A 25,946-nucleotide genomic window follows, 5' to 3' on the forward strand; every position below is an offset into this window, starting at 1 on the left:
TTTGACCATTCTTCTTAATAAAACATCTCAGGTTTGATGGTTTCTGAGCATGAGCAGCCCGCTTAAAATCACACCACAGATTTTCAATAATATTCAGGTCTGGGGACTGAGATGGCCATTCCAGAACGTTGTACTTGTTCCTCTGTATGAATGCCTTAGTATATTTTGAGCAGTGTTTAGGGTCGTTGCCTTGTTGAAAGATCCAGCCCCGGCGCAACTTCAACTTTGTCACTGATTCATGAACATTGTTCTCAAGAATCTGCTGATATTGACTGGAATCCATATGACCCTCAACTTTAACAAGATTCTCAGTACCTGCACTGGCCACACAGCCCCACAGCATGATGAAACTACCTCCAAATTTTACTGAAGGTAGCAAGTGATTTTCTTGGAATGCCGTGTTCTTTTTCAGCCATGCATACCGCCCCTTGTTATGTCCAAATAACTCAATTTTAGTTTCATCAGTCTACAGCACCTTATTCCAAAATGAAGCTGGTTTGTCCAAATGTGCTTTAGCATACCTCAAGTGACTTGTGGTGTGTTGGCAGAAAAGGCTTCCTCTGCATTACAGCATCATACAGCATCTCTTTGTGCAAAGTGTGCTGTATAGTTGAACAATGCACAGAGAGACCTATCTGCAGCAAGATCATGTTGTAGGTCTTTGGAGCAGGTCTGTGGGTTGACTGACTGTTCTCACTATCCTTCACTGTAGCTTATCTGAGATTTTTCTTGGCCTGCCACTTTGGGCCTTAACTAGTGCTGTGCCTGTGGTCTTCCATTTCCTCACAGTGGAAACTGACAGCTGAAATCTCTCAGATAGCTTTTTGTATCCTTCCCCTAAACCAGTGGTGTCCAAACTCTTCCAGAAAGGGAAGAGAGGGTGCAGGTTTTCTTTGCAGCCACTGACTCCAGCAGGTGATTTCAATGATTAACATCACTTTGAGCAGGTGGGATGAGTTCATCAGTGAACTCACCTGCTGGAGTCATTGACTGCAGAGAAAACCTGCACCCTCTTGGCCCGTTCTGGAATAGTTTGGACACCACTGCCCTAAACCATGATGTTGAACAGTCTTTGTTTTCAGGTCATTTGAGAGTTGTTTAGAGGCTCCCATGTTGCCACTCATTAGAAGAGATGCAAAGAGGGGAAACATTTGCAAATGGCCACTTTAAATACCCTTTTCTCATGATTGGATTCACCTATGTAAGGAGGTCAAGGGTCAGTGAGCTTACGAAACCAATTTTGTATTCCAATAATTAGTACTAAATTTATTCAAATCATTAAAATGACAAGGGTGCCCAGATTTATGCACCTGCCCAGTTTTGTTTAAATAATTATTGCACACTTTCTGTAAATACTAGAAACTTCATTTCACTTATCAAATATCAGTGTGTTTATCTGCTATATGATATATTTAACTGAAATTTCTGATCCAGACAACCAATGATTTATAAAGGAAAATCATGAAAATTATCAGGGGTGCCCAAACTTTTGCATACAACTGTATAAGGGTGATTCTTTAACTACGGGCACTATTGGCCTTGTAAATGTAATTTCCACCACACCATTGCCTTACAATATAAAGCGCCTTGGGGCAACTGTTTGTTGTGATTTGGCACTGTATACATGTGTTCTGATGTCACTGTTTATCTCCATAGAAACTACCCAAACAATCTTTCATACAAACTGTTTAGGGACATTACAGTGTTGTGGAAATTACGGCAATAGTGTGGGACAACTACATTTTGTTTAAAAAAATCAACAGTTGTATGACATTGAATACCCCAATTATGTTTTGATTATTTTACTGATATTTTATTCAGAGATATTTTAAAACATTAGAAAAAATGTTTCTTTACCATTCATTTTTATCATTGAAGATCAAAAGTCTGGGTGTGGGACAAGCACAAAACGGCAATATTTGCATATAATGATGCTGAAAAAAGGTGAAAAAGTCATCATAGACTACTAGAACAAATTTCTTAACACACTTTCATTGTAAAGATAACTATAAAAGTGTGAAATTTCCCCTTTTTTCTGTTTTTCATACAATATGATCAAAGGACATAAGTGCCCGTAGTCTAAGAATCACCCATAAGATGCCTATAAGTAGGTTTAGGTTTGAGACATTCCACACGGGTTGTAGGTCGCAGACACAAAATCTTTGATATTGCTGGAACAGGCAACAGGCCATCCTCAGTTTCAACATCATCCAGTGTAGTAATGGGTATTAAGTTTTCAAAACGTATCCCTCTATGATTTTTATGGACATGTCATCGGAAGCAGGCCACAGTCTAAACTTGTTGAATTTCCTTCCCTGGTGGATAAACTGCATTATCACCATAGTGGATTTCCATCTCATTTTTACCCATACGACAGTTTTGTCTGTGTGCCTTCAGTAATGCTTTTGTGATGACAGCAAATAAAGAGAAAATCTGTGTGGTCCTCTGCTCAGGGGTCTCCGGATATGCTGTCTCCATTACAGTTGTTCAACATCTCTGGAAAAGGGCTTTATAATAATAATAATAATAATATCAGCTAAAACTAGTATTGGTACTAGTTTTTTTCTGTTTGTGTTTCAGATGTTAAGCGGGTATTGGCGGATGAAGAAGAGATTCATCTCAAGCAGCAGGACGGGAGCTCCAGGCTGGACCAGGATGATCCAGATCTTCCATACATCAAAGAGGAACAGGAGCAGGCAGATATTATCAAGTTCACATTAAATCATATCCTTGTGAAGAGTGAAGATGATGAAGAGAATCCTCAGTCCTCGCAGCTTCATCAAAGACAAACTGGGAGAAACAAAGAGACAGAGCCTCGTGGCAGCACCTCAAATGAGCACATGAAAAGAGATGCTGATGGAGAGGACAGTGGAGGATCCGAACCCGACACAAACTCACAGCCAGGTACTGATGACAAGACTCCAGATTCTCATGAATCTGATACTGATAACAGTGATGATTGGATAGAGATTAAAGGGCACAAGTCAGGGTTAAACTTTCAGGAAAATATTGAAGTCCCTGTAACCGATAAGAAATGTAACACTGATGAGAAACCATTTAATTGCAGTCACTGTGGAATGAGATTTAGTCTAAAGGGGAATTTGAAACGACACATGACAGATCATACAGGAGAGAAACCATTTTGCTGCTCTGACTGTGGTAAAGGATTTGGTCTGAAGGGAAATCTGAAGAGACACATGGCAAACCATACAGGAGAGAAACCATTTAGTTGCTTCAATTGTGGCAAAAGATTTGGCTTGAAGAGTAATCTGAAGAACCACATGAAAATTCACACAGCAGAGAAACCGTTCAGGTGCTCTGAGTGTGGTAAAAGCTTTGGGTTGAAGGGAAATCTGAAGATGCACATGAGAGTTCATACAGGAGAGAAACTTTTCAGCTGCTCTGTGTGCAATAAAAGATTTGGTCTGAAAAACAATCTAAAGAAGCACATGAAAACTCACACAGCAGAGGAGCTGCTTAGCTTCTCTGGATTTAGTGACTGTGATGAAACTCTGGACCACATGAGGAGTCATCCAGGAGAGAAAATGTTTGGATGCTCTGAGTGTGGTAAAATACTTGGTGATGAGAAGACTTTGATGATTCATATGATGATCCATATGGGTGAAAAACTATTTAGCTGCTCAATTTGTGGTAAAAGATTTGGTTACAGTAGTACTTTGAAAGACCACATGAGAATTCATACGGGTGAGAAACCTTTTAGGTGCTCTCAGTGTCAAAAAAGGTTTAGCCAAAAGGAAAATTTAAAGGTACACATGAGAACACATACTGGGGAGAAACCATTTGGCTGCTCAGAGTGTCCCAAAAGATTTGGTCAAAAGGGATATTTGAAAGTTCACATGAGAATTCACACAGGTGAGAAACCATTTAGTTGCTCTCAGTGTTATAAACAGTTTAGTCAGAAGGGAAATCTGAAGGACCACATGAGAACTCATGCAGATTTAAAAGCATTACAGCTGTTTGGTTTGTAAAAGTCATGTTTGAAAAAAATGTGTTTAAGAGTCAGAGGTTGGTGCAAGATCTTTCTAAACTCCCCTGTCCATCAGTTGTCTGGGTCTGAGGAGATGCTCACATACTAACTTTCGCTGTCGTGACCTTCACAGACAGAAGAATGATGACCTGTGAATATCTTCATATTTCTACAAATAACACCCACCTCAGTTTTACACTGTAAGAGACAAATCAAAGTATAATTCACCTTAAAGCATCGGTATTATGATCATGAGAAACTGAACATTTGAGTGGATTATGAGGATGTTTTGAGCCACAGATGCCTAATTTGCAATCATTTAAGTCACTGCATTGTTTGACATTTTGAAAACAGGCATGTTTGAAATGTTATTCATGTATTTAGCTTCCAGCCCTCACTGGCTGTTCATCAGTCTCTGCGTAACCTTCTGTGAGATGAAAATGTATGTCAGGAGGAATACATTTATTTTTGGAGGTAGCATTTCCTCCATTATCAGCAAGTACTTGTTTGTTCATCACATTTTACAGCAGACTGCCTGCTTAATGAGCCTCAGGATGCCACAGGATTTTCATCTTCTAATGCTTGGATCACTTCCAGTTCCAACTGTAAGTATGACTATCCTTAATTTTAAGTTTCACAGTATAGAATTAAAAATTTGGTTAATCATGTGGGGATTCCATCTTTCCAATCAGGGGAGATGATCAAAAACGCTTGTATTTTTAAAAATGTTTTAAGCTTACTGAGTGGACGGCACAGTGCAGCGGTCATTCAGACTTTGGCCTCCCATCGAGAAGGTTGAGGCTTCATAGCCGTTCTCCTGGTTTTTCCTCATTTTTGCATCATGACTCCTTGCAGAAATGAGAGAAAATAAAAATGTTTCCTGAACACCTTCACTTCTTGACAGAGGGAATTCCTGATGAGTTTACAGAAATGTAAAGAACTTAGAGAAAATGAGGTGGGGACACTGATGTGGGGTCAGTGTTCGAGGACAGTTTTGAGTTTCTGAATCAGTCAAACTAAACTGTAGGTGGAGCCACATCATAAATAACTTCCACTGACTCTTCTGTTCACAGTTTTCTGTTTGAAAATGTAACTGATGTTTATCTAAATAATTATTTGTTACACTTTGTGGGAAAAAGAAATGTAGATATTCTGAAACTTCACTTTAATCATTTTGGGTCATTGTGCTGAAGTTATGGGACGGTGTCGTGTGACAAGTGTTGATGGAAAAGCGTGCGTAGGACAGCGTGTCCTCACGTCACATGAGGATGAGTTTAACCTTTTTGTCTTCTGTCTTTTTTGTGTGTTCTTTGTGCAACGGTGGAAGAAATTCTGTGTAAAGTTCATCAGCCAGAGATGAGGACGGCTGATGAATTCCTGGAATCAATCCTCTGTCTGAAGTGTTTTGTGGCATTTAATGTCAAATTTGTTTTAATGTATTAAAAATATAAAAGTAGAACTTTTTTAATATATTAACATGTGATGCTGATTGTTTTCCATTTTGCTTTTTTAGTGCTGTGAGTTGAGCAGGTCCAGCTGTGATCAGAAGTTTATACACACTCATGGTGATTTTGTTCTTTTAATGATGCCTTTGAACTGTTCTTTGTCAGGGTGGAATGATTGTACAGCAAACATCATTAATAACTAAAAACAAGAACTGGGTGCATGAGTTTGAATTTATTTCAGATCTTCTCTCATCCACACGGACTCAAAATTATAAATACAGGTTCAAATATGTACATACATTCACTTAAGTGGAAAAGTAAAAATTAAATCGCACCAAACTGCAGCTGCGCGGTGATGTCTGGGATCTCAAAATGCTCAAAGAATTAATTATCAAAACAGTTTTCTGACAATTAAGTGGTTAACGGTGTGTGTTTTTAAAACACTTTACAATGATGCCTCACATTCACCCGTTCACCCACACTGATGTCAGCACAGTTCCATAGAAGGCACTTGGAGATAAACAACCTTGCTTAAAGGCACCTTAGTGTCTTTCCTGTCTGACAAGGAAAACAACTGAGGATCCTAGAGACACAAGTCCACAGGTGGAGTATTGACTTCATCACATCTCCCAAGAAATGGTTTTAGCAGGACGGTCAACAATGTCAAAGTCCATCACATCTGAGGAAAAGTCAGTTTTATGAGTTTACATTAAGAACCACTTTGGATCCCATTGAGCAATTACACCAAAAGCATCCAGTTGTCACCTGAGGTCACTGGTGTCCAAGACTGACAACCAGACAGGAAGCACCAGCACCCTAAAGACTTGCACCTTCATTCTCCTGCAGAGATATCAGCATCACCAAATGCCTTTGACCTTTGACCTCATGACTCCATAAAATCTTCCCAGGGATCTCTGGATCTCAAAGACAGAGGACCCAGAGACATGAATGCCACTGCTGCGATCAGTGAACGTCTCTACAAGTTCAACACTTTGACAACATACAGATGGATGACTCCAGGAAGTCACTGAAAGCCAGAATCTTAGTCTGGATTTAGGACCATCACAAATGTAGACACTGATTGTCAACTGCTGCAGTCAGAGGATCCACTGATTTCACAAAGTTCACAGCATCTTCTGTGAATTCGAGGTCAGTAAATTTTCCTCACCAACAAAAGCATCTAAGTCACTGGCTTCAACAACCCGACCCAAAATGCAGTCAGCATGAATAGTGATGAGCTCTGGGACGACTCCTCCAGTCTGTACAGTGCCCACAGTACCTGTGTGTTAGTGTGTGTTGACCACAGTGTCCAGCAACTTGTATGAGATCCCATGAATTCTTGGGGTGTCCTGTCTGATGTGCTTGGCCAAGTTGCCCAGAATGAGTGCATCAAATGCATGTTTACACCATAACGTAAGACTCCCATCATGCTATTCTGTGATGGACAGCTTGATTTGAGGCACTGTGGACAAAAAGTCTCTTCTGTGAACTTGTAGATTTTTTTTAAGCACATAAATCTCTGTCTTTATCAGAGTGCTTGGAAACCAAAGTCATCTGGCCTAATTAAATCATCTTAAACCTGTGCTACAGTTGAAATTATCCAAATTAACTCACCCAGAAGACCAGAGAACCCCAAACTGTCAGGGTTTGAGTTTGTGTTTGGTTTTCCGTTTTATTTTGTTCTTGTGTTCTGTTAGTTATTTTTGCATTTCATTGGTTTTGTTTTGTTTATTCTCGCTGGGTTTTTCTGCTTGGGTCTGTCTGTCTCTGTTTCTCTTGCCTTTCTCTTTGTTCTTGGTGATGGGTGTTTTTCTCTCTCTCTCTGGCCACGCCCTGGTTCTGGTGATTTCTTGCACAACTGTTTCTGATTTGCTGATTGTAACCTGGGGTTATATAAGCTCACTAGGTGTATTTGTCCCTCACCACTTGTGTGTGCTTTTTATATGTGTTCATGTACCGGGCCGGCTTATGTGTGTGTTTGTGTGTTGTTTGTCGTCATGAGGTCGGTCATGGTTTGCTCAGCCCTGCTGTTGACCTAAGGCAGGACATACATCTGGAGCTGGTCCCCAGGCGCCTAAAGGTGACTTCTGCTCCTAACTGGCAATTAGGATGGGTTAAGTGCAGTAAACACATTTCATTGTGCAGGGAACATGTTCCTTTGTGCATATGACAATAAAATTCTTTTGAATCCTTGAATCCTTCATATCAGCTCTGTTCCTGTGTTTGTTTTCCTGCCTGCCTCATAGTGTGTTCCTGATCTCCAGCCTGTTGCCTCAACCTCGCCGATTGCCTGATGCTTTTTCTGGACTGCTTACTCGTGTACCGTAGACTACTAGAACAAATTTCTCAACATACTTTCATTGTAAAGATAACTACAACCCCTGGCAAAAATAATGGAATCACCGGCCTCAGAGGATGTTCATTCAGTTGTTTAATTTTGTAGAAAAAAAAGCAGATCACAGACATGACACAAAACTAAAGTCATTTCAAATGGCAACTTTCTGGCTTTAAGAAACACTATAAGAAATGAGGAAAAACAATTGTGGCAGTCAGTAATGGTTACTTTTTTAGACCAAGCAGAGGGAAAAAAAATATGGAATCACTCAATTCTGAGGAATAAATTATGGAATCATGAAAAACAAAAGAACGCTCCAACACATCACTAGTATTTTGTTGCACCACCTCTGGCTTTTATAACAGCTTGCAGTCTCTGAGGCATGAACTTAATGAGTGACAAACAGTACTCTTCATCTATCTGGCTCCAACTTTCTCTGATTGCTGTTGCCAGATCAGCTTTGCAGGTTGGAGCCTTGTCATGGACCATTTTCTTCAACTTCCACCAAAGATTTTCAATTGGATTAAGATCCGGACTATTTGCAGGCCATGACATTGACCCTATGTGTCTTTTTGCAAGGAATGTTTTCACAGTTTTTGCTCGATGGCAAGATGCATTATCATCTTGAAAAATGATTTCATCATCCCCAAACATCCTTTCAATTGATGGGATAAGAAAAGTGTCCAAAATATCAACGTAAACTTGTGCATTTATTGATGATGTAATGACAGCCATCTCCCCAGTGCCTTTACCTGACATGCAGCCCCATATCATCAATGACTGTGGAAATTTACATGTTCTCTTCAGGCAGTCATCTTTAGAAATGTCATTGGAACGGCACCAAACAAAAGTTCCAGCATCATCACCTTGCCCAATGCAGATTCGAGATTCATCACTGAATATGACTTTCATCCAGTCATCCACAGTCCACGATTGCTTTTCCTTAGCCCATTGTAACCTTGTTTTTTTTCTGTTTAGGTGTTAATGATGGCTTTCGTTTAGCTTTTCTGTATGTAAATCCCATTTCCTTTAGGTGGTTTCTTACAGTTCGGTCACAGACGTTGACTCCAGTTTCCTCCCATTCGTTCCTCATTTGTTTTGTTGTGCATTTTCGATTTTTGAGACATATTGCTTTAAGTTTTCTGTCTTGACGCTTTGATGTCTTCCTTGGTCTACCAATATGTTTGCCTTTAACAACCTTCCCATGTTGTTTGTATTTGGTCCAGAGTTTAGACACAGCTGACTGTGAACAACCAACATCTTTTGCAACATTGCGTGATGATTTACCCTCTTTTAAGAGTTTGATAATCCTCTGCTTTGTTTCAATTGAAATCTCTCGTGTTGGAGCCATGATTCATGTCAGTCCACTTGGTGCAACAGCTCTCCAAGGTGTGATCACTCCTTTTTAGATGCAGACTAACGAGCAGATCTGATTTGATGCAGGTGTTAGTTTTGGGGATGAAAATTTACAGGGTGATTCCATAATTTATTCCTCAGAATTGAGTGAGTCCATATTTTTTTCCCTCTGCTTGGTCTAAAAAAGTAACCATTACTGACTGCCACAATTTGTTTTCTTGATTTCTTATAGTGTTTCTTAAAGCCAGAAAGTTGCCATTTGAAATGACTTTAGTTTTGTGTCATGTCTGTGATCTGCTTTTTTTCTACAAAATTAAACAACTGAATGAACATCCTCCGAGGCTGGTGATTCCATGATTTTTGCCAGGGGTTGTATAAAAGTGTGAAACTTCCCCTTTTTTCTGTTTTTCATACAATATGATCAAAGGACATAATAAGTGCCCGTAGTCTAAGAATCACCCATGTGTCCTGCAGTTCCTGACCGACCAGCCTGATATGAACCACATGGGCTCCATTTTTACCCAAAATATAATATTTTTATTTCCAGAGAAGATGAGGAAATGTAAACTGGTGACATTATGTGATTTAAATGCTGACCAGAAACTGTTTTTTTTTTTTTTTTTTTCTTCGTTTTGTTTTTTTGATGTGTTTCAGTTTGTTCTGCAGATGTGCAGCAGCCAGCAGTGAATCCTCCTGGTCAGCAGGAGTGGAGCTCCAGCATGGACCCAGCTGATCCAGTTCTTCCACACATGAAAGAAGAGCAAGAACAAACTTCACTGACGTTCACATTGACTCAAAACAATCCTCGGTCGTCACAGCTTCGTCCAAGACAAATTGAGAAGAGCCGAGAAGCAGAGCCTCAAACCAGCAGCTCAACCAAACACATGAAAATGGGATCTGATGGAGAGGACTATGGAGGACCAGACCCAGCCACAGGCTCACATCAAGGTAGAGGTTTTCATCTCCATACTGATTGTGAGATTTCAGACTCTTCTACACCTCAGACTGATGGTGATGATGACTGGAAGGACAAAAGGGAACCTCAGTCAGGCTTTAACCTGCAAAATAACTGTTTTCTCAGTAATAATGGGTGTCACGTTGAGAAACTACTAGGTTGCTCTGACTGTAGTGCAAGATGTTCTCACAAGGACAACCTGAAAACACAGAATTCATACGAGAGAAAAAGTTTTCAGTTCCACATATTGTAAAAAACATTTTAAATGGAGTAAAAATTGTAGGCAACACATGAGAGATAACTCGGAGGAGAAACCAGCAAACTGCAGTGTTTGGGACACAAGAATCCTTGATCCATCTGGGAGCATAAACAGAAATCCTAAATCAGACAGAAACTCAGATACTGATCGTCATTTACAACCAGAAACTGTTGCTAAGACAGGTGAGTTTTCTGATCCAGAGACCGATAACATTGAGGACTGGAAGGACACCAGAGACTCTCAGATGGGTTTAAATTCTCTGAAACATAATGAAATGACTGTAGGTGAAAATAGGAGTGACGATGGCAGGAAACAGTTTAGCTGCTCAGAGTGCGGGAAACAATTTGAGGCAATATACGGTTTAAGCATCCACATGAAAAGTCATCAGGAAGAAAAACCTTTTGGCTGTTCAAAGTGTAAGAGACATTTTGCATATATATCATCTTTGGTATTGCACATGGAAACTCACACAACACATGAACCCTTTAGCTGCTCAGTTTGTGGTCAAATATTTGACAAAAAACACCTTCTGAAGCAACACACAAAAGTGCACATGGAAAATAAAGCTTTTAGATGTTCTGTTTGTGGTAAAGAATTCAATCTGAGTTCGTTTGCCAACCATGTCAGGGCTCATACTGGGGAGAAACCTTTCAGCTGCTCTGATTGTAAGAGACAGTTTGCATATAAATCATCTTTGGAATTGCACATGAAAAGACACACAATGCAGAAACGACTTGGATACTCAGTTTGTGGTAAAACGTTTCAGCGAAAGTACCTTCTGAAGCAACACGCAGCAGTTCATGTGGAAAAGGAACCGTTCAGTTTGCAGTGAAGGATTCAGAAAGAAGGCACATATAAATACTCACATGATGACTCACACTGGAGAGAAACTTTGTTACTGCCCCCACTGCAGTAAAAGGTTTAGGGACAAATCGACCCTGAGAGAGACATGTAGAGTCCACACAGGAGAAAAACTGATTAGATGCAGCCTCTGTGGAAAAAAATGCAGCAGACGGCAATAGCTGAAAAAAACATAAATGTGTTAAACTGATGTGAGGTCTTTGTAAACCTGTTTCTTCTTCCTGTCTGTTAATGACTGCTTCGGGTTCATATAAGAATAATCCACCTGCTTCCAGGGTGAGGGACACAAGTATCCACTAAGTCAACAATATGGATCAGATGCAGAGCAAACTTGGTCTATTCACTGAGAGTGCCAGTTTGCACCTCACTGTCACAAATGAGTGATTGGGGCACTTTTTATTGAGATATGATGCAAAATGTACATCAAATGGCATTTCAATATTAAATTCAAATGTTCACACAATGAATGATAACACTAAAACTGTTGTGGTTGGGTGAAGCCATTTATTGTCAAACGGCTGTGGTTCCTCTTTTTAAACCATAATGACAACAGAAACTACCCAAATGACCCTGATCAAAGGTTTACACCCCCCTGTTCTTAACACATTGTGTTGCCCCCTTCAACAGTCTTTTGTGGCCATTGTGGTCGAGGCTCTCTGATGGTGAAGCTGCCACTCAATATTTCTTGGACTTGATTGACATCAGTTATGAAGAAATGCAAACAGCATGACACTCTGTGGTCAATCTGCATGGAGTAGACAGTTCAAAAACTGACTTTGCAAGGAGAAGAGTGAGGAAAGCCACCAAGACACCCAGACAACCCAGAAGAAGTTATAGGCTTCTGTGGATGTGATTTGAGAAATTGTGCAGTGTAAATTCTGTGTTTTGTATCAGCAGTTATCCAGCTTCATGGTGAAGTGCTACAGAGGAGGATTTTCTTAAAAAGAAGACCTGAATGTTTAGCTACAAAATGCCGGTTGTTACATCTGAGACGCAGATTTGGTCTGTTTTGGTGAAAGAAAATCCTTCTCCGCTCGACTCCACTATGAAGCTCAGAGTGGTGATGCAAAATTTGCACTGTACACAATTTGTATGTACTCGTATGCTTTTGAGCACAACTGTATAAACTATCCATTAAATGGGGTTTTCAGTGTTAAATTTAAATGGCCACAAAATCTCAAATACAGATCAGACTTTGTCAGTCGATGAAGAATACATCCTACTCTAAAATATGAAAGAAATTTGATCTTTTTTGACAGGGTTATGAGTTTTTGAAAATTTGTTCAATGATAATGGATAGGGATTTTTTTTTTCAATTTCCCAAGAATTTTCCTGATGTTGACCTATGATCTTGAAAATTCAATCAGTTCTTGCTTATCAGGATATGAAAAATTGTGGGTTACAGGCTGTTGACAAACAAACAAACAGGGGCGAAAACATAACCTCCCAACTTTGTTGGCAGTGGTAACTAGAAGGGAACTCTGAATGCAGTCCACTGTTTACATCTCCATTAACACATTTAACTTTGATCTTGATCCCCGATTGTCGGCTGTGAGGCAGTGATGTTTTTATTGCTGTTTCTCCATTTGTCTTTTGCTTTTTTTTAAATCCTGTAATCAAGATCAAAGTGCAAATCCTGAACTTTGATACTTTTCGACAAACTAATCCCGATTACAGGATCAAATGAATCAGGATCAGAGGTCAAAGCTCCACCTCTTTATCTGGATCTGCACCAAAATTTAATAAACTCTTCCTTGACCCAGAGCTGACGTTTCCACCAAGTCTGACTGGAATCCATTTGTGTGTTTTGGTGATGTGCTGAAGATCTGACAGTCATGAGGAAAGCTGAGCTGGTCCACTGTTACCAGTCGGGCCAGAGTTTATGAATCTGAATCAGTACTGGACATGAATAGAATCCTTTGTGCATCCATTACTTACATGATTGTGTTTGTGAATTTTGTTTTAGCTGTGAGTGACAACACGTTTACAGTAACTGGACTTCCTGTTTAGTCTTCAAGATGTAAAACATTTTGTGGCGAAACGTCCTGAAGAGTAAATAAAAAGTCCAGTTTCTATGATGTAAATGTGTAGAAATTCTCCAACCTCGATGGGTGAAAAACTTTTTTTTTGTTTTTGGATAAAAATGTCAATCTGGCGATTTTGATCTAATAACTGGAAAATATCTGCTTGAATTTTCTAAATTGTGCTACACCATCAGGGATCCTGTAGTTTAGAAGATTTTTGTCTTTGAAGTGATCTTGTTTTGGTAATAAACTGATCTCCAAAAAACACCGTTTGTGAGGTAAGATTTATTGAAGAGGAATAAAATAATTATGATTTTATCATAGGTCTGTTGTTAAAGTCTGTATGAGGAAGCAGAACAACAAACTGACGCTGTCTGACCTCTGACGGTGCCATGTGACCCATTTTGATATGACAGGTTGGAGGAAGATGAGTGTTCACGTAATGTGTTTCTCAGTGAATGTCTACAACATCAACACTTTGACCACATACAGGTGCTGGTCATATAATTCGAATTCATGAAAAAGTTGATTTATTTCAGTAATTCCATTCAAAAAGTGAAACTTGTATATTATATTCATTCATTACACACAGACTGATATATTTCAAATGTTTATTTCTTTTAATGTTGATGATTATAACTGACATCAAATGAAAATCCCAAATTCAGTATCTCCAGAAAATAAGAATATTATGAGCGAAGCTCACTCATGGTACAGGGCGTCCTAAACAGGAAGTGCCAAAATTCAAGTCCACAGTAAAACAGGAAATGTTCCAATGTCAAACATTTCCTGGATTGACAGACGAGGTCCCATGGAATCTCATGGGAACTCAGTGGCAAGCTCACACTCAAACAGGAAGTGCCGAATTCAAGTCACAGTGAAACAGGAAATGTTGAACACTTCCTGGCATGGGTGGAGCTAGAGAGGAGGTCGGGGTTTCACTGGACTCCTCTGAAATCTGATTGGATACAGATGATTGACATGTCACGGCACCACACATCTGTTTGAAAGAGCTGCATTTTGAAATCAGTGAGTCACATTGACTGCTAGGTTCCTCCTGTCCAGTAGTTGGTGCTGTGTACCACAAAACGTTCTAATCCACCTTAGAAGAAGAAAAATGTTTGCTGAACCGAACACGTCGTTTGAACTATGGACTTCTAATGACACCAAACTTAAATTGGTGAGTAAACGACCATATTTTATGTTAGAAATGAGGTCCAGGTTGTTAAAAGCAGCATTTCTCCTTTAATTCAGGTTGGCATGTCTGTCTGTTAGCTGTTTAAGAGTGCAAACATGTTTAAACTAACAGACAACAGCTGGTTCTCTGTTGGCTTATTAGTGCAGCAGATAACTGAAACAATCCTTCACATGGTGATACAAGCATCAAATTCAGCACAAATACAGCTGGAACAAAATTAATGGGGCAACTTTAACTTTTGACCCCTGTACAAACTGAAACTGACCTTTGTCACCATTCTCATCATTTAACATTCTTATCACTTATGTGTCCATCCCCTGACCTGTCTAAAGAAAACTGGCAATAAAACTGATTATTACTTACAGGTTTTATCAAGTTTTAGAGATTTGCTTTCAGTTTGAGGAAGATAATTTTAGAATTTGTTTCTTTATTTTTTGTATTTCTTGTATTTAAAGTAGCATAAACAAATTAAAATGTGTGAAATTCCAAGTGTTCCAATCCTTTTGGAGGGAACAGTATCCTAACCTTATGATGAGTGTAAAATGAGTGTGGGATTATTACTGTTTTAAGGAGGTTTAATTTTCACTGTTGCTGCACTTTGTGTCAAATCATAGTCATATCGTTTATCATATTGATATGAAAATTCAGTAAGGTATATCTTCTATTATACATTCCAAATCTAAAGTGGAACTCTACTAGTGTTTACTAAGGAACACCGAAATAAATTTAAAAAAAGAGAGAGAGAGTAGAGCCACTGAGGTTCCTGGTCTTGAGAACCAGGGATGGTAGGTTGAAAAGCTTTTTTATCCCATGGGAACTCTCCCTACACACCTAAGCGGCTCAAGAATATGGACAGAATGTATATAAGTGACATTTACATGACAATTTATGACAATATTGAGATACAATAATTTGTCCATATTGTACAGCCCTACTGTCAACTAGCTGAAAACATTGAATATTAATTTACATCTGCAATAATAAAAAAAAAAAATGTTTAAAGTGGCAGGGGGTTAAGAGGGCTGTAATTAGGGGGGTCAGCTCAAAAGCCAAAAAAAAAAAAAAAAACCTTAAAGGTGGGGAGTACGGGGGGCAGAGCCCCTCTAGAAGATGAAAGTCAAAATATGGAAAATGCTTAAAAAGGTGGGGAGTTTGGGGGTGCAGAGACCTCCCCAGAAGCTGAAAGGTTTGTCATGTTCATGCTCCCAAGAACAATTGTACTGAAAAACGTCTGAAGGACCTAAAGGACATGGTTAGATGGCGAGGAGCTTTTCCAGGCATGTGAGAGGAAAATTAAGAAAAATGCTTAAAGGTGAGGGGGGTGGGGGGGGGGGGGGTGTGCATCTCTTCAACATTGCATCATTGAGGTCTGGGACAGTGCCTAAGGAGTGGCAAACGGGGGTAGTGGTCCCCATATTTAAAAAAAGGGGGGGGGGGAAGAGAGTGTGTGCCAACTCCAGGGGAATCATACAACTCAGCCTCCCTGGTAAAGTCTACTCCAGGGTGCTGGAAAGTAGGGTTCAGCCAATAGTTGAACCTCTGATCAAAGAGGAACAAAGTGGGTTCCGTCCTGGTCGTGGAACAACTGACCAGCTCTTCACTCTCATAAGGATCCTGGAGGGGGCCTGGGAGTTTGCCCATCCAGTCTACATGTGTTTTGTGGACTTGAAGAAAGCGTATGATCAGGTACCCCGGGAGATATTGTGGCAGGTGCTGTGGGAGTATGGAGTGAGGGGGTCCCTTCTCAGGACCATCCAATCTCTGTACTCACAAAGCAAGAGCTGTGTTCAGGTGCTCGGCAGTAAGTCGGACTCATTTCCGGTGGGGGTTGGTCTCCGCCAGGGCTGCACCTTGTCACCAATCCTGTTTGTGATATTCATGGACAGGACATCAAGGTGTAGTCGGGGGAGGAGGGTTTCCAGTTTGGTGGGCTCAGGGTTTCATCACTGTTTCTTGCAGAGGATGTGGTCCTGTTGGCTTCATCGGCATGTGACCTCCAACACTCACTGGATCAGTTCACAGCCGAGTGTGAAGTGGCTGGGATGAGGATCAGCATCTCTAAATCTGAGGCCATGGTTCTCAGCAGGAAACCGATGGATTGCCTACTACAGGTAGGGAATACGGTCTTGCCCCAAGTGAAGGAGTTCAAGTACCTCTGGGTCTTGTTCACGAGTGAGGGGGACAATGGAGCATGAGATTGGCCAGAGAATTGGTGCAGCAGGGGCGGTGCTGCATTCACTCTACCATACTGTTGTGACGAAAAGGGAGCTGAGCCAAAAGGTGAAGCTCTCGATCTACTAGTCAATCTTTGTTCTTACTCTCACCTATGATCATGAGGGCTGGGTCACGACCAAAAGAACTAGATCGCAGGTACAAGCGGCTGAAGTGGGCTTCCTTAGGAGGGTGGCTGGTGTCTTAGAGATAGGGTGAGAAACTCTGTCATTCATGGGGAGCTCGACATGGAGCCGCTGCTCCTTCACATTGAGCCAGCTGAGGTGGTTCAGGCATCTGGTAAGGATGGCCCCTGGGCACCTCCCTAGGGAGGTGTTCCAGGCACATCTGGGAGGAGAACCCGGGGAAGACCCAGGACTAGTTGGAGAGATCTCCACACTGGCCTGGGAACACCTCGGGATCCCCCAGTCAGAGGTGGTCAATATGCCCCAGGAAAGGTAAAGCTGGGGTCCCCTGCTGGAGCTGTTGCCCCATGCCCCAATCCCAGATAAGCGGTTGAAGATGAGTGAGCGAGTGAACTGTGTTCATTTCAATGCAGTCACTGTAAAAAATAGAGTTGGGAGTGAAGTGTTTTGTCTCCTCTCTGTATGGAGCACTGAACTAGCCGGCACACATGATGCTTGTGGACATTTGCAAGCTGATAGAAAATCCAAATCTCCTGAAAATAACCTATTTCTGACTTTTTCCAAGCTTCTGCTCGCAGGTCCACTGATCTGAATGAATGGCTGACCATCACTGTCATAAGATTGGTCAGTAGTTCCACGATCTGCTGTTGTGGTGTTCATTTCACTCTGTTTGCCATTGTGCTGTTTCTGTGTTTGCTCGGACTGATGTTACTAACCAAGAAATGTTGAGTAAAATGTTTTTTGGAAATGTACCTGCTGACTTGCTGATCAAGAGGTTTAATTAGCAATAAAGTAGGTCAGCGTCCACTGATCTTGTTCTGTTAGACCTCAGTGCTGCTTTTGATACTGTTGACCATAAAATTTTATTACAGAGATTAGAGCATGCCATAGGTATTAAAGGCACTGCGCTGCGGTGGTTTGAATCATATTTGTCTAATAGATTACAATTTGTTCATGTAAATGGGGAATCTTCTTCACAGACTAAAGTTAATTATGGAGTTCCACAAGGTTCTGTGCTAGGACCAATTTTATTCACTTTATACATGCTTCCCTTAGGCAGTATTATTAGACGGTATTGCTTAAATTTTCATTGTTACGCAGATGATACCCAACTTTATCTATCCATGAAGCCAGAGGACACACACCAATTAGCTAAACTGCAGGATTGTCTTACAGACATAAAGACATGGATGACCTCTAATTTCCTGCTTTTAAACTCAGATAAAACTGAAGTTATTGTACTTGGCCCCACAAATCTTAGAAACATGGTGTCTAACCAGATCCTTACTCTGGATGGCATTACCCTGACCTCTAGTAATACTGTGAGAAATCTTGGAGTCATTTTTGATCAGGATATGTCATTCAAAGCGCATATTAAACAAATATGTAGGACTGCTTTTTTGCATTTACGCAATATCTCTAAAATCAGAAAGGTCTTGTCTCAGAGTGATGCTGAAAAACTAATTCATGCATTTATTTCCTCTAGGCTGGACTATTGTAATTCATTATTATCAGGTTGTCCTAAAAGTTCCCTAAAAAGCCTTCAGTTAATTCAAAATGCTGCAGCTAGAGTACTGACGGGGACTAGAAGGAGAGAGCATATCTCACCCATATGGGCCTCTCTTCATTGGCTTCCTGTTAATTCTAGAATAGAATTTAAAATTCTTCTTCTTACTTATAAGGTTTTGAATAATCAGGTCCCATCTTATCTTAGGGACCTCGTAGTACCATATCACCCCACTCTCAGACTGCAGGCTTACTTGTAGTTCCTAGGGTTTGTAAGAGTAGAATGGGAGGCAGAGCCTTCAGCTTTCAGGCTCCTCTCCTGTGGAACCAGCTCCCAATTCAGATCAGGGAGACAGACACCCTCTCTACTTTTAAGATTAGGCTTAAAACTTTCCTTTTTGCTAAAGCTTATAGTTAGGGCTGGATCAGGTGACCCTGAACCATCCCTTAGTTATGCTGCTATAGACGTAGACTGCTGGGGGGTTCCCATGATGCACTGTTTCTTTCTCTTTTTGCTCTGTATGCACCACTCTGCATTTAATCATTAGTGATCGATCTCTGCTCCCCTCCACAGCATGTCTTTTTCCTGGTTCTCTCCCTCAGCCCCAACCAGTCCCAGCAGAAGACTGCCCCTCCCTGAGCCTGGTTCTGCTGGAGGTTTCTTCCTGTTAAAAGGGAGTTTTTCCTTCCCACTGTAGCCAAGTGCTTGCTCACAGGGGGTCGTTTTGACCGTTGGGGTTTTACATAATTATTGTATGGCCTTGCCTTACAATATAAAGCGCCTTGGGGCAACTGTTTGTTGTGATTTGGCGCTATATAAAAAAATTGATTGATTGATTGATTGATCTTGACCACATGTCTGCAGATAGTTAAAATCACAAATACTTTGATGTTGTGTTGTTGAACATAATGTTAAATCATATGCAACATCCGTTAAGAAAAAAAGATTAGGCTCATGAAGCTTCACAGTTCACCCATTTTTCCCCATTGTGAAGTAAATTGTTGCAATTTGCTACTGTTTTTGATTTATTTTTCATCAGTTTTTTTTTTTGTTGCCTGTGTAGCCTGTCGTGTTAAGTGAACATCATTCGTCCACTTCTTCCAAACTGAACATGTCCTGTGTGAATTCTCATGTGAGTCTTCAGAGTTTCTTTGCGATTAAATCTTACATGACATTCAGAACACCTAAACGGCTCTCCTGTATGGATTCTCATGTGGCCTGTCAAATTTCGCTGATATCGAAATATTTTCCCGCATACTGAGCAGCTAAATGGTTTTTCTCCCGTATGAATTCTCATGTGATTCATGACATCTTTGCTTGATCTAAAACCTTTATTACAAAATGAGCAGCTGTAAGGTTTTTCTCCGGTATGAATTGTCATGTGTATCTTCAGACTTCCCTTGTGGGTAAATTCTTTACCACATTCAGAGCAGCTAAATGGTTTCTCTCTCTTTTGGTTTTTCATTTATCTTTGATGTCTTTTTAGTAGAATGCAATGGGCCCCAAACCTGGGGTCTAAAGTTGCACCCTAGGCTCTATAGTTATCCTAACCAGATCTGGCATTGTATCAGAGGGCTCTCTTCAAGATGGTGATCGTTCCCTTAATTGCAGACAACTGCACCTCATGTGCACTTGGGTGACCGGGGATTGCCTCAAGGTATTTCTTCAGGTTCTTCTTCATCAGGCCTGTTGCTCCCACCACAACTGGGATGATATTGATGTCTTTCAATGACCATGTTGTTCGTAGGTCATTTTTCAGGTCTTGGTATTTCGAGATCTTTCCCCTTTCAGCTCGATTCAGACCGTAGTCATTGGGGACTGTCACATCGATGATTTTGGCTGTTTTCTCTTGCTTGTTCCAGATGACAATATCAGGTTTGATTGCACCTCCTTCAGTGTGTCTTCCTGCTGGGATCTCTTTGTCGTAGAAGATCGTAACTTTTCCGTTGGATGAGACTGGTGTTGGCTCATGCTCCCAGTCATGTTCTTTGACTTCCATCTCCAGTTCCTTGCAGACCTTAATTTAATTTAATTTATTAATTTATATAGCGCCAAATCACGACAAAGTCGCACCAAGGTGCTTCACATAATTCACAACAACACAAATTAATCTAAATTCAAAATTAAAGCAAGAAAAGCACAGTTAAAAGATAAAACACAGTAGAATAAAAAGAAATTACAAAGCAAACACAAACAGATTAAAAAATTAATGATAAGACAGTCTAAAAAAGTGGGTCTTCAGTCTTGATTTAAAAATCTCCACCGTGTCAGACTGCCGAATAACAGCAGGTAGATCATTCCAAAGAGCCGGACCACAGTAGGAGAAGGCTCTATACCCCACAGACTTTTTGTTCATCCTCGGAACACACAGAAGCCCTGCGAATGCAAAGGCCTCGCAGGTATGTAGGGCTTAACCAAGTCCGCCAAGTAGGAAGGTGCCAGTCCTTGAACAATTTTATAAACCAACAATAAAACTTTAAAATCCAATCTGGCAGAAACCGGTAGCCAATGAAGGGATGCCAGAATGGGAGTAATGTGGTCAAACCTTCTACTTTGTGTCAAAATTCTGGCAGCAGCATTCTGTACCAACTGAAGTCCTCAAATGCTAGACTGCGGCAGACCAGAAAATAAAGCATTACAATAATCCAATCTAGAAGAGACAAATGCGTGAATCAGAGTCTCAGCATCAGCTATAGACAGGATGGGGCGAATCTTTGCTATATTTCTCAGATGAAAGAAAGCAGTCCTCGTAATGTCCCTAATGTGGAGGTCAAAGGACAACGTAGGATCAAAGATTACCCCAAGGTTCCTCACTTTGTCAGTATGATGTATAACACATGAACCTAGGCTAAGCGCCAGCTGATCAAATTGGTGCCAATGTCTTGCTGGGCCAAGAACCATCATTTCAGTCTTATCAGAGTTCAAAAGTAGAAAGTTGCTAGACATCCAACTTCTCACTGCTGCAAGACAGTCCGGTAAAGATTTTATGTGGACAGGATTTCCAGCAGCTATCGGCATATACAACTGAGTATCATCGGCATAACAATGAAAAGCAACCCCGAAACGCCGCAAAATGTTCCCAAGGGGTGCCATATACAGGGAAAAAAGCAAGGGACCCAGAACGGATCCCTGTGGAACCCCGAACTTCATGCCCTTAAAGTCAGAGGTAGTGTCATTGCACAAAACACAATGGGAACGACCAGACAGATAAGACGTCAGCCACACAAGAGCAGTTCCAGTAATCCCGAAACAGTTTTCTAGCCTATCAAGTAGAATATGATGATCAACTGTGTCAAACGCAGCACTGAGATCCAACAACACCAATGCTGTAGTAGTATCCGAGTCCATTGCTCGCAGAAGATCATTAACTACTTTAATAAGTGCTGTTTCTGTGGAGTGATGTCTTCTAAAAGCAGACTGCAGTGGCTCAAAAAGGTCATTCTCAGTAAGATAGTCCACAAGCTGCCGTGAAACCACCTTTTCCAGAATTTTAGAGCAGAATGATAGATTTGATATCGGCCTATAATTTTTCAATTCACCAGGATCAAGATTAGATTTCTTGAGTAGTGGTTTAACCACTGCAGATTTAAAACAATTTGGAACAGATCCAGAGTTTAAAGAAAGGTTAACAATTTCCAGCACAGTCGGCCCAAAAATGGGCCAAAGATCCTTAAACAATTTTGTTGGTATAGGATCAAATAAACAAGTTGTGCTTCTAGTAGACATCACGAGTTTCGTCAGCACACCTTGTGAGATACTGTTAAATTCCGTGAATCTAGGTAGCACCTCAGTAGTAGTCCCCAGCTCAGTAGCTGGATACAATGATTAGCCAAAATATGCTAAGATGTGCTCAACCTAATATCTTCTATTTTCTTTTCGAAATAGTCCAGAAAGTCCTGTGCTGAAAAAGGAGAACGACCAACAGGTGGCTGTCCATGAATAAGAAATGCCACCGTATCAAACAAGAACTTTGAGTTATGCTTGTTTTTGTTGATCAATTCAGAATAATACGCCTGCTTCGTAGCCAATAAAGCATGTTTATAATCTAAAATAGCTTCATGCCACGCAAGGTGAAACACCTCTAGTTTGGAACTACGCCATTTCTGTTCCAACCCTCTAGCCTTCTTCCTAAGGTCACGCAAATAACTATTGAACCAGGGTGTCTGTGCTTTGGGAAGGCGTGGCTTTAATAGAGGAGGTGCAATCTTATCAAGTGTGGTTTTTAGCACTAAATTCAGGCTATCTGCAAGACTGTCTACTGACTGAAATTTCATCAAGCTTGAAGTTAGGATTTCAGGTAGTCTTGCTTCGAGTTCAGTCAAAGTTGAAGGTTTAATTTGTCGACGCAATGATAGGCAAGGTTGTTGCTCCACTAAACGCGGCAGCGTAATTATAAACCTAATAAGCGAGTGGTCAGAGACCGCGGATGCAAGAGGCAGGATGTCGATATTTGTGACAGCAAGGCCACGTGCTAGAACCAAATCCAGAGTATTACCACTGATATGCGTTGAACCATGAACGAACTGCTGAAATCCTAATGCATCCATGATTTCCATAAATGATTTACCAAGGGGATCAGAGCTTATTTATATGAATGTTAAATTCACCAATAATCAAAATGTTGTCTACACTAGTTGAAAGACTAGAGATGAACGTGTCAAATTCATCTAAAAAATCAGAATATGGGCCAGGAGGCCTGTAGACAGTGACAATATAACATAGCTGATTTCCAGTTTTGTGACCCTGACAGTACTTAGCATCATGGGCATAACGGAGAATCAGATGCTCAAATGAATTATATTTGTGACCCCCAACAGTTACTAAAGTAAACCTGGATTTATAAATAAAAGCAACACCCCCGCCTTTCTTCACATCACGTGAAATGTTACTAAAAGTGTACTCCGGTGGGCGGGCATCATTCAGAGGAAGGACAGCTGTGGATTTAATCCAGGTTTCACATAATCCAAGCATATCCAGACGATGATCCACAATTAAGTCATTCACCAGCAATGACTTCAGAGACAATGATCTGATGTTAATGAGACCCAAACTAAGGATCTCGGTGGGATCAGCAGGTTTTAATGAGGTCATGCGGAAGTTCTGCTCCTCAGCAGCCAGTGACGCAGCGTGTTTCAACGGCCGGAGGAGCTCAGGTGAAATGCCGCGTCTGAGAGCCTGCAGACGACAGCACCGGCGTAAAAACTCCGCAGCCCGGCGAGAGGCAGCAGCGGGAAGCTGCAGCACAAACGGGCACAGCTTTAGCGGAGCTGGTCCGGTCATCAGTTCAGGAACAGGACGAATCCAGCAGCCTCTCGTGCGCAGCGCGCGCTCCCACGCCCAAAAATATCATCCATCACAGAGGCGGCGAGGATCAGACCCTCTAGTGAAGGCTGCCAGGTAAAACTTAAGTTTCACCAACAGACCGCTCCGCTTTCCGCGCCTTCTAAAGTGCCTCCTCCGGAGAGGAACGCAAGGAAAACGGAGCAGGTGGAGCGGGACATCTGCGAGCACAGGTGGCAGAGCAGGGCGGGGCCCTCCAAGCCCGGACCCAGATGACAGCAGCAGCTCATAAAGAGCATTAATGTCCAAGAGAGACTGGCGACCATACACAAGCAAGGCTGAAGTGTCCTGGCAGAACATTCCAGTGGAGATATTGACAGATCTTGTTGTGTCTGGATGTATATTGCCCATCTGCCATGAGGATCTGGCATGCTGAAGTTAGATGGTTTACACTCTCAACAGCTGTATGACAGAATCGGCATTTATCATTCTGTGAGATCCCTGCCATTTTTTTGAAGCCATTAGTTATAAGTCCCTGATCTTGTGCTCCAATCAGAATTCTTTCTCCATCAAAACCAAGTTTTCCATTTTTTAGCCACTGCATTGATCCAACTTTGTCGATGTATTTCTTTTCGAGTTCTTCTTGGAAACGTCCGGCTCTTTTGTGTTGTTTCCATCTTTCCACTCGATGTTTTCCTTCTCTTTTGCTGTATTGTTCTCTGGTCTGTCTTGCAAGTTTTGTTGCAGGCGTTAGATTGTTGCTTTCTCTGTTGTAGAAGTTCTCCGCCAAAGTTTTTTGCCAGTTTAGTGATTGAGGTCCGTTCAGTTATGGCCTCGTGGTGTTGTGTGACCGTTTTTACGATTTCTTCTTCAGAGCTCTTTAAGTACTGTCCAATACTTATTATCGATGCTCTGTAGGCCTGGTTGATTTCAGTGAGACCCATACCGCCTTCTCTGCGAGGTAGATATATTCTGTCCATGCACTGATTTCTGTATGTGATTTTGTGGAGGGTGAGCATTTTCCTGGTTTTTGTGTCCAATTTATTAAGCTCACATTGTGGCCAGTTCACTATGCCAAACCCATAGGTCACCACTGGTATTGCAAACTGGTTTATGGCTGTGATCTTATTTTTTGGTGTCAGCTGTGTTTTGCAGATCTTTTTTAAGAGGTTTAGGTATTCTTTTGTTGTTCTTATTCTCATTTTTCTTGTGCTCAATTGTATTACTTTGTTCAATTCCCAAGTATTTGTATGTGGAGTCTGCAGCCAGATCTTCAATGTAGCTCCCTTCATCCAATTGTATGTTTTTGTTTTTTGTCTTTTTTCCTTTTATCATTGTGCATTTTGAGCATTTATCCAGTCCAAATTCCATGCCAATGTCTTTTGAGAACTTATGGACAGTTTCCACGAGCTGAGTGAGTCCGTTTTTGTGTTGGCATAGATTTTCAAATCGTCCATGAACAGATGGTTCACAAGTTTTTGGTTTTCCTTTCCTTTGTCTTTACTTAAGTCATATCCGATGTCTTGCTCCTTCAGGATCTTGCTGAGCGGGTCCATGATTAAGCAGAATAAGAGAGGTGAAAGGCTGTCTCCCTGAAGTATCCCTCTCTGAACTCGTACGTCTGGGATTGTTATTTGTCCCTCTGTGTGATTGAGGGTCATGGTGGTGTTCCACTTGTTCATTTGTGCTCTCAGGAAAGATCTTATTTCCTCATTGATGTTGTAGAGTTCTAAGCACCTTCGTGATCCAGGAGTGTGGTACACTGTCAAATGCCTTTTTGTAGTCAATCCAAGCCATGCTGAGGTTCCTCTGCCTTGTTTTGCAGTCCTCCAGGATAACTTTGTGTGTCAGTAACTGGTCTTTAGCTCCTACTCTTCTTTTGGAACATCCTTTCTGTTCATTTTCCAGGTAGCCACCAGTGTCAAGATGTTCATTAATGGCATCAGTTATGATTCCTGTCAGCCATTTGTACGTTGTTGTTAGGTAGCAGATGGGTCTGTACTTGTTGGGAAGCTGTGTTTCCTTGGTCTTTGGAATTAGGCTTGTGTTCCCTGTCGTTATCCAGTCTGGTGTGTCCTCTTCTCCGTTCAATATTTTTGTGAAAGCCACAGCATAATGTTGGTGTAATGCTGTCAGTCTTTTCAGCCACAAATTTGGGATTTTGTCGATGCCAGGTGCCTTGAAGTTACTGTATTCACTCATTTTCTTTCTGATGTCCTCTTCAGTGATTACAATTGCTGGCATTTGTTGTTTGTCTTTGTTTTTCTGTTTTATTTTTTCAATCCACTCAGCCTCTTGGTGTTGTTTTGTGTCTTCAAAGAGTGGTCTCCAGAATTTTTCAATTTATTCTCTCTCAGGTGGCTGTTGTACTTTTATTGTGT

General features: G+C 41.1%; 1 protein-coding gene across 2 annotated transcripts in view; it reads left to right on the top strand.

Moving 5' to 3' along the window:
• The window catches only part of LOC117525397 (gastrula zinc finger protein XlCGF57.1-like), a 61,010-nt gene extending 49,100 nt beyond the window's left edge, over positions 1-11,910 (top strand). The window contains exons 3-5 of one of the 2 annotated variants that reach the window (XM_034187256.1): positions 2,581-2,904; positions 4,516-4,593; positions 9,779-11,910. In XM_034187256.1, coding sequence (XP_034043147.1) covers positions 2,581-2,904; positions 4,516-4,593; positions 9,779-10,332 — 956 coding nt within the window. In that variant the 3' untranslated portion in view covers positions 10,333-11,910. The other variant, XM_034187255.1, reaches the window with a different exon arrangement.
• The last annotated feature ends 14,036 nt before the right edge of the window (positions 11,911-25,946 follow it).

This window comes from Thalassophryne amazonica, chromosome 14 (genome assembly GCF_902500255.1).
Source record: "Thalassophryne amazonica chromosome 14, fThaAma1.1, whole genome shotgun sequence".
Taxonomy (NCBI): domain Eukaryota; kingdom Metazoa; phylum Chordata; class Actinopteri; order Batrachoidiformes; family Batrachoididae; genus Thalassophryne; species Thalassophryne amazonica.